Source organism: Spermophilus citellus, assembly GCF_964194105.1.
Source record: "Spermophilus citellus genome assembly, chromosome: 13".
NCBI lineage: Eukaryota > Metazoa > Chordata > Mammalia > Rodentia > Sciuridae > Spermophilus > Spermophilus citellus.
In genome coordinates, this window is record NC_138193.1 from 12,169,423 (window position 1) to 12,179,171 (window position 9,749).

General features: G+C 47.0%; 1 protein-coding gene across 1 annotated transcript in view; it reads right to left on the reverse strand.

Moving 5' to 3' along the window:
- Positions 1-8,279, reverse strand: part of AFF3 (ALF transcription elongation factor 3) — a 502,728-nt gene extending 494,449 nt beyond the window's left edge. The window contains exons 1-2 of the mRNA XM_081264786.1: positions 8,185-8,279; positions 7,478-7,600 (exon numbers count right to left, since the gene is read on the reverse strand). Of these exons, the coding sequence (XP_081120912.1) occupies positions 7,478-7,600; positions 8,185-8,225 (164 nt within the window). The 5' untranslated portion in view covers positions 8,226-8,279. The remainder of the gene's footprint in view (positions 1-7,477; positions 7,601-8,184) is intronic.
- Between the last annotated feature and the right edge of the window lie 1,470 nt (positions 8,280-9,749).

The window sequence follows — 9,749 nt, forward strand, 5'->3', positions numbered from 1 at the left end:
ATCCTCTGCTCCTGGTCTGCTTATCCAGGAATATCTTTCTAGAGAGTCAGGAAATCGGCATGCTCTGAGAGCCCACACCACAGCCGGTGAAATGCTGGCACGCCCACAGATCTTGCTTGCAACCTTGAGCAGCCACCAGAACTATTCCCCCAACTCAGTGAAACACCTTCAAATCTTGAGGTCCCCCACCATGTCTCCAGGTGCCATTTCCTCCAATTAAACCCATTTCATTTCTTTGGTGGTGTGGTATCTTCTTACCCTGGTCTAACTATGTGTTTTGTTTCTAGTAAACCTAAATTATGATTAGCCTGACATAATTTAATGAGACCCACAGTGCCAAATGAAGTCATTTGCTGTAATGGTTGGTAATACTGAAGCCAGATTTAAAATTAGGTAGTCAGTGTAGTTAGGTAAATCGGGTCTAAAATGGAGGCCATGAGAATGAATCCCCTGAAAACTTGAGCAACTCTTGAAATGTTAATGAAGTCCAGGAAACAGCCCCCAACAGATTTGAAGAGAGCCCATCCCAAAGAAGTGTTAATGAACAGCCCCAGCAGATTTGAAGACACCCCATCCCAAAGAAATGTTAATGAACAGCAAACTTGAAGATGCTGTCTCAGGAGTCCTTCCTGCCCAGATTACTTCTTTGGCCCACCTGTGTCCCTCCCCTGGGGCCTTCCCACCTACATTCCATCACCGAAAACTATAAAAAGGGGAAACAACCGCACTTCCATGGATTCCATCTCTTGGGTCCCCTTCTTCCTCCGGGATAAGTCTTTTCTGCTGTCCTGTAATATAAACTTCTATTTTCCACTCTAAACTTGCCTAGGCGTGCTTCTCTGGCGTGATACTTCAACACTGGGGAAGCAAGGACTCGTCACCGGTCAACAGCGGTAACATTACAATACATTCTCAGTGAAACATCAAAGATTATGTAATGGTTCTTATATCCACATGTTAGTAGTCCAACCATGAGTCTGCTAGACTATGACGCACAACTAAGACAAACTACTAATCTCCGCTCAAAAACATCCCTGGGTCCCATGACCAGGAACAGAACTCTGTACCACACGGATGGCTGAACCTGACCCCATGTGGTCTTTCTGTGTCTTCCCTTGTTTATGAAAAAAAGAGACATTTTTAAGAAAGCAAAAGGTATAAAAGAACTACACTTGGCATTCACAGAGCAATTGACACTTTTATTACTTAACATCACAACCTTATGAGGTAGGCCAGTGTAAGTGCTGTCATTTTATAAGTGATTAAACCAAGACTGAGAATAGGAAATGAGAAAAATCGTGAGCTGCCCTGGGCCAAACAGAAAAAAAGGGTTGGAGCCAGTTGAATTCAGAAACCTCAATTAAATTACCAGACAAAAAGGAATAGCCAACATTGAAAAATAAGTTTTATGGATTTCACTTTGTAATAAAACAAGGAAGCATTATGTTACCATTAAATGATATTAAAATTATCTTTTATGGCCTTGATTTTGCCACCAAGGCTTTATTCCCAAAATAAGGAAAATTTAAAGAGGCAAGTCTATTCCAGGTTGAAATTTTCATTTGCACACACCAAAAAACTTGCATTCCATATGAAGAGTGAGGTTTTTTTTTTTTTTCTTAATTTGACTAATTTTTAACCTAGACGGAGCCAAGGACCTCGTTCAAATTGCTAATCCAAAGTGCTATTGATTAGACCCATTCTGGTTCACAGGGACATTCTCTCAAAATAGATTCTTACCATTTTACAACCCTCCTACGTTTTAACAAAGGAAAATCTGGAACACAGGAAGGAATCATTTCCCCACACTTAATGCTCATCTTCATCGTCATCAAAAGACATTTGGTTAAAACCCATCCAACGCGCATCCCGGACACCGACAAGCGTGAGTCCTCAACTGCTGCACCCTGAACTAAACCGTCTCCCACAGGCCTTCTCCCACACAGGGTTCGGGGCTCCAGTGGACGCTCCATGTTGGCCACCGGCTTCTGCAGCCTGTGGGCCCCTGCTAGCCCTGCAAGCCAGGCTCTCCCAAACCTAGCCACTGGATGTACGGGCTGAGGCTTTTTCCCCCCACTCGGAGCACGTGCTGAGACTTTCAACCAATGAAAGCCTTCTCAGCCAACCACATGATTGCTTTTAGCCAATGAGAGTAAGCACAGCCACGGGGGGCGGGGCTATTCTCAACCAATCAGCTCCAGGATACCTGGCGCTCTCCGCATGCGTGCATGTCTCCCTTGCGAGTGATTTGCTCTCCATTCGTCTGTGTGTCGTGGTGAGCCGCTTTAAGCCTAAGGAACTGACCAAAGTGATAGCGGTTTAAAATGCTAGGGTGGGAAGAAAAGGTCCGGGGATCTGACGGCCAAAATAGGGACCTATGGAATTTTCTGACACTATGAAGGGTCCTGGAAGCCTAAGCAAGGGGGCCTGAAGAAAACCGTGGCCTGGGCATGTCCAGCAGCAACTGATTTACAAAGGACCCCAAGAGAATCAGGGGGCTCTCCCGGGAGGCATCCCCATGGAGACTAAGCTGTTAGTGGCGCAGTTTGTCTTCCTCCCCCTTGCAGGAGTGCAGTCCTTTCCCACCCTGCAATGACAACTTCAAACAAGCCTTACTTTATTCCTCCATATTTCTATTCACAGTCTTCCTTCCACATAGATTTTCCTCCCTTTAATTTCTTCTTCCTGAAACTCTCCTTCCCCAGGATCCATTTCAAATGCCATTCAGCCATGAATATTTTACTCTCTAAACTGGATGTGGCCTTACCCCCCTCCAAAGGGCAGTGTCAGTTTTGTATTGCAGATGTTGATAAGTGTATGCCTTATTTCCCTGTAAGTTCCTCCTTTGTGTACCCTAGAGTAAGTTTTAAACTGCAGGTTTCAACCCGGGAGTTAAGAATTAAGAAGAAAAGAAATAGGTAGAGAATATCAAAATGCATCGTACATAGTAAGAATAAGTGTTACTTCATGACTCTCGTTACACGGATATATGTGATTGCCAAGTTCAATGTATTTGTCACTGTTGGTGGTAGTCTTAAAACATTTAAAAGCCAGGGCCCTACAATACCTATCCTCTTAGCAATGCCTAATGCTGTGAATGCTTTAAGTTGAATAAACAAGTATATAAACAAAATCCATGTACTCTAATATCAAAAGTTGCAATTTGAAAGAATATAAAGTGAACAAAATGTGTATGGGATTCTGGCTTATATGTAGATATATGGACAGGGTAATAGGGAGGGTCTGAATATTTACCATGTCATTTTGATAGACTTTCTCCCCAATAACTAAAATGAGTTCACATTTAAGGCAGATGAAGTACAAGCTTGAGTTCATTTTGGAAAATTTTCCTCATTCACTGAAACCATATCATGATTACAAAGTTCTGCATCTTTAAACTATGTAGTATAGGTAATTCCATCATGATTCATAAAAGAATCTTTCAGAGACACCAATGAAAGCCTTTGTTCAAGTTCTTTCTTTGCCCAAGATGCCTCTGTGTCCTTTCAATACCCCCACCCCCATGGTCTGTAAAAATCCCATTCATCTTCCAAAGCTTAGTTCAAAGGCCACCTCTTCCATACTAGTTTTTTTTTTAATTCATTTTTTCTTCTTTCCTTCCTCTGCCTCCCACACTAGTCCAAATATGTTCTCTTCTGAATTGCCAGAGTTGAAGACTTTCCTTTTGCACTTATGGACTTGTCTCATTCTCCTACTAGATGACAATATGCACAACCCATGTTTTACTCATCTTTCCATACCCTACAGCAACCAGCCCAAGGTCTTGTAAAGATTTGTTAAGTGAATCAACAAAAACAACAGTTAACCTATGAAAAGCGATGGTTATTATTTTAAAGGCCCTGAGGACTGGCATATATGTCTAGCAGCTGACCCGAAGTTGGTAGATGACAGGAGAAAAGCAGAAGGGAATGGAGAGGAAGCTGAGCAGAGGTGCTGCTCCTCTCTAGCACTTGCCCCTGCAGACTTACTGAATCCCCCAACTCTAGGAACTTGGCTCTACTGAGTGAAGCTACAGAGCTGGGTAAGAATGAGCACCTTCACCATGTTCCAGGTTCCCCAGTCTGACTTCAAACTAGAAATGGGAAGTAGAATTAAAAGTGTTAATTAAAGTAACCCATCTCAACTCTAAGGCATAGCTAAAGAGAACAACCATCTGGCAATTCAGACTTAAAAACCCTTCCTTGAAAAATAAATATGGATGTTTCTGAGTAGGAGCAACCGTGTGCATGGGAGCAGAGCAGGTGGTTATTGAATTATCAATTGATTGCATATATTGATTATATTCAGTAGTACTAAGCTTTTCCCTTCATATGATCTCTACAGTCATTTGCAGACACTTTCCGTGATGGCTAGAATAAGGGAGCTCAGAGTCAAAGCCACAGTCACAACTAATAAAGTGCAATTAGTTTTATTGGAAAAAAAATATCCACCAATTAGAAAAAGTTGTTAGGGATTTAAAATGAGATTCATTTTTGCCATTAATCTGTACTTCTGCCTTCCTCTTCAAAGAAAACTGTTTTATTATGATGAAATAAAGGAAGAAGTGTCCAATCACCTTTATTTAAAATATATACCTAGTTTCATAAATTAATTCATAATTAGCAGATATAATTTCCTAAATCATGGCATTCTGTTTTCAGATTTTTAATTTTAGAGCAATACCATTTAAGATTCTGACCTTCTTTTTGATATTTTAGCAGAACCTTAACTTCCAGTTCATCAAGGCTTTGCTTTATAATTAATTCCAGAGCCATCTTTACAAACCAAGAGACATCTGCAGGATCCTAGAAAATGCGCTGGATTTGAAATCAGAAAAGTGGGTTTTGAAGCTAATTCTTAGTTCAAATACATATACCTCTCCTTTTGCAGCTATCTGACCTTGGGCAGTTTACCTCAATTTCCCCATATGTAAAATGGGACAACTGAGAGAACTTGCTTTGTAAGACTGTTATAAAGATTAAATGCCCTAAAATATGTAACGTACCTACAACAGTGTCTGGTAAAAATAAATGCTCAGTAAATATTAGTTTTCTGGAGTCTGCTGTCATTTGTTTTATGGTTTCAGTAAAGTCAAAGCTTGTACTTCCTCGTCTATATATAATGGGACTCCTCCCACTTACCACTGCCAGGATTGTCATGAGATTCAAATAAGAAAACAATGGTCATGAAAATACCAGACAACACAGCAAGTAGTTGAATAGCTATTCTGGATCACCTATTAGCTTAACTGTAAACCAAAAACAAAATTTTAAGTAAACCATAAAATTGAGTTTGAACATACCATCCAAAAATTCACCCATAACTGAGAGAAAAATCTCTACTCAAGGAGTTTGGTTTATCTTTAAATTAAAGATAAAACACACAAGCATTTGTGATATGTAAATGCTACATCTGCAAAATGGGAAACACTCCAGCCAAACTGTCCTACTATATTGTAATCAAGAATGCTTTTATATGCCAAAAATTGATGTATTGATTAAAACATGATTACATGTACAGTTTTTATTGAAATGTTTAATTTTTCTTTTTGTAAAAAAAAAAATAATGTATACTGTAACTAATATAAATTCCAAGTTAATTCAACAGACATTTATTGTTTAACAGTGTTCCAGGTAATTCATCTGGGAACTAAAGTTGCAAAGGAAAATAGCGCTCAGGCCCTGTGCTGGAAGAGTCCACAAATTATGGCTGATAATCTCAAAACACCACTTATAAAAGTCATGAAGGGATTCAGTTTAAGTCAGCAAGCAGACGAGCAGCATAAAAAATATGGCAAAACAATAAGTTCTTCCCTTTGACTGCCGTTTAAAAAGCAAAAGTCATTTTTCAAAGTATAGTTGCTAATCTGGAAACCTATTGAATTGGTGCCAGAAACCAACATTTCTAAATGTAAACCTGTAAAATAACAGGTATCTGTAAATGAAAGGCTGAAATATCCCCAGGAGCAGCAACACAGTAATTAGCAACTTTTATAGAGTAATAACATGTTTCATATTCTTTCTACACTGACTCTTTGAAGTTTCCAGTGTAATATATACAAGTTTTATTACATTAGGGCCCATCCTTGTGTGTTTTATAGGCGCCAGCATTATGCAGAGCAAGCTGTACTTACTCACCATCGGATCTTTTATAAGAAACTGCTCGATAATTCGCTAGCTTTGTGTCTAGTTTATTTTGTTACACCTGTCTTTAGGAAAATAAAAGTCACTGGAAGCCTAAATCACTGCAAATACCCACATAGACCACATATCATCCATATGAGCCATAAATCATACAGCAGTTTAGCTTTAAAATTGTGCACTGCATATTCATGTGCACACCACTTGCAGCTTTAGACACATGTGAAATCTTTACTGAATTAAAGAGGGGGGGGGCTCAGTACTACAATAAGCGATTACCAGAGGCAGAACAGAGTACAGTTAATATGCTTGTTCCAGCAGATGTTCATCCCCGTAAATATTAAACATAACACAAGTTCCTCCAGGAATATGCAGGCAGTAATTCCACCACCTGAATAGGGCTGGTTGGAAACATTTAAGAGATAGTGGGGTGGATGGGGAGAGGGAGTGAGGGGTAATAAGAGGGATGTTGAAGCAGCCAATGGGATTTTTAAGACACCCGCAACCGGAATTAAACTGTTTCTACCTGCGATTTACCTACAGCAGCTCCTTAATGTGAGATCCCCGAGAAACAACCCAGAGTGCACCCAGGCTGCGAGCTGTGAGCAAGGCATAAAGGGACACACGGGGCGCCGCGCCGGGAGTGAGGGTGGAGAGGAGGAGGAGGAGTACAACTGTGGTGAGGTGTGAAGAAAGGGCCCAGAGGAACTGTGAACCTCCAGGAAACCAGTCTCCCTGGGCCAAGGCCTCTGGAATTCCCGCACGGAGAAAAATTCGCCTCCTGCCCAGGGTGTTCACTTTTCCAAATCGAGTGGGAGTGGGTGGGACAGACAGAAAGGATGCAGCCGCCAAGACCCGGCGCAAGCAGGGAGGGGGCTGGAGCATCCTCTGAGGGCACTTCGCAGCAGCGCCAACTCCAGGGGGTCGCGGGTGCGAGCCCGAGGCTTTCGGAGAACTGGGAGGAGGCGCAATCGGAGAGGAGGGAGCTGAGAGGGGTTAGGGGGTCGAGGGGTGGATCCCCAGGCATTAGTGACACGTTCTAAAAATCGCTTCTTTTTCTCTGCATGGTTGCGACCTGCCCCTGCCACACATGTCGCGGGCCCCCTGGGCTGGGGCGGGTAGAACGGAGGGGAGGGGACCAGAAAGGGGGGCAAATAGAGGGGAAGGCGGCGGTGCATCCAGCCAGGAGAGGCAGGAAGGAGCCGGCGAGGCGGGCGCCCCCGGCCCACCCCACCCCCACGGCGGCCGGAGCCCCCCGGCCCAGGTGAGGGCGCGCGGGCCGCCCGGGCTCCCCTCGCCGCTCCCGCCCGCCCGAAGCGGCAGGCACCGGGACTCACCACAGCGACTCGAGGTCCCATTCCTGGAGCAGGGCTAAGTCGAAGCTGTCCATGGTGGGAGGTGTCAGCGCCGCCGCTGCTACCGCCGCCGCCGCCGCCTCCAAGGCTCGGGCCGCCCGCGCGCTGTAACGAAAAGCACCGCTCAAGGTGCATCCCGGCCGCGCCCGAGGGGCCGCCGCCCGCCCGCCGCCGGTCCCCGGATCGGGGCTCCGGCGCCCCCCGCCCCCGACTCCCGGCCGGCCCGGCTGGCAGCAGCGCCCAGCGCACTCACCCGCTCGCCGGCTCGCGCGCAGGCACACTCACGAGAGAGCGGCGAGCTCGCCGCGCCGCCGCCGCCCCCTCCCCGGCCCTGCGCCCGCCCCTCCTCCCCTCCTCCCCTCCCTCGCGGCGGCCCGGCCCGCTGCAGCCGCCGCCGCCGCCGCCGCCGCAGCCGCGGTGCTCGGCGCCCGCCCGCCCGCCTCTTTCTCCTCGGGGAGGCGCGTGTGCGCGGACGAGGCCGAGGCGCGCGCGCGCCGTGAGCCCCGCGCCGCGCCCGCCCCGCGCGCCCCTGCGCTCCCCGCGCAGCTCCTCGGGGTCCCGCGCGGCTAGCGGGCCACGCCTCGTGGTCGCCCTTTGCCCCCCAGACCCTCGCGGCCCTCCTGACCCTCCGCAGCCCCGGGATGCCCGGGCCGGTCCGGAGAGCTGGGGAGAAAGGCAGGCGACCTCACCGAGTGCAGGGGGATGCTGAGCCGTGCCCGGCCTGCCGCATCCCTCTGCCTCTTGCCCTCGCCGGCCCCACCCGGTCCTGTCCCGGCTGCACGCACTTCTTTTTGCCGCCCCGAATTCACTAGACCCCCGCTCCGCGCCGCCGCGGGCTCTGTGCAGGCTGCAGACCTGAGGTGGGTGCTGGGAAATTCCCTGGCCGCCCCAGGCGCGGTGAGAGTTAACTGCCGCCCGCAGCAGCGCCGTAAACAAATCGTTTCGAATATATGGAGTCAGTAAGTTATGTGGAATACAGAGGAAGCGGCAAGGAGAGCCCTTCTAAGAAGACCTGCTCTCAGCTGCATTTTGGCCTACGGGCGGGGGGGGGGTGTCCCAGGATCCCCCCAACTGGAGGGTCCCTGGAAAACAACCGGCTTTCTTTTAATTTCTCTTACAGGGAAGGCTTCTGGGTGTCCACTGCAAACTTCCCGCTGCCTCTCCTGTCTGGAGAGTGGCAGATTGTCAGCTGGAACGATGACAGAGTATGATCGTGGCTCCTAAAAATCCAAGTCCTTGTTACTATTGCTGCCCTGGTTTAAGGAACGTCCCCCCAACGCCCTCCGCACCCATGCCGCTCACTGTCATAGATACACTGAGAGTCAAGTCAGCAGATCAGAACTGGAACTCTGCTTCTCCTCTACTGGTCTAAAATGGGACCCATCCTGGGTCCCTGACTCTCCTGTCCTCCTGGCCACAGCTCTGGGAGCATCGCCTTAGAATTCCCCAGAATTCTTGGAGAGAGGGGCACAAAGCAATGGCCTCACTTCTCCCACTAAACCCTACATTCCCTGCCATCAGGAAGGCCTGCCCAGCGCTCCTTTCCTTTGTTCCTTTTGTGGATAAGAACAGTGGCTGTCTGGGGAGGCCAGAAATTTGGACCCTTGGGTGGAAGTCACAGGGTCCCCTCCAGGGTCAAACCTAGAGACTCCCTTCCACCTTCTTCACCTCACCCACCTCTGAAGGAGGATTAACAGACTAAGTTCTGGACACAGGTAGAAGGCCAGAAGGCCCATGAAAATTCTTTCCTATTTCAGATTGGGTTGCAAAATAGTCAGCCCCACCCCCTTCTTTCCAGAGCCCTGAAGTATTCCTTCCTTTATTCGTATCCATAACTAATGTGCAAAATGTAAAACACTGAATTACGGCAGAGATTGCATCAACAGCCGCAGAAAGCAGAATTGTTATTTTGGAAATTGACAACTTTCCACCCTTCAAAACCTCCCTGGATAGTTGAAGATGGTAACAAAGGTACAAAAGAACAAAGGGAATGTTAACAGAGGAAAAAGTACAGGTGTGGAGGGCTGGCTTCCCAGATCCTAGTCTCCAGAGAAGGGGTTAAAAAAAAAAAAAAAAAAAAGAACTCTCTTCCTAGTATGTCCTTAGCATAAGCCTTGTTGGAAATGTTTGCTCTGGCAAAAGTGAGATCTAGACATCACATGGAGACAGCATTCTCAGGAACAAAGGCTGGGGGTGGAGGGTGGAGGAGAGAGAGAGAGAGGAACAGCCCCTGTTGGGAAGAACTGCCAGTTCC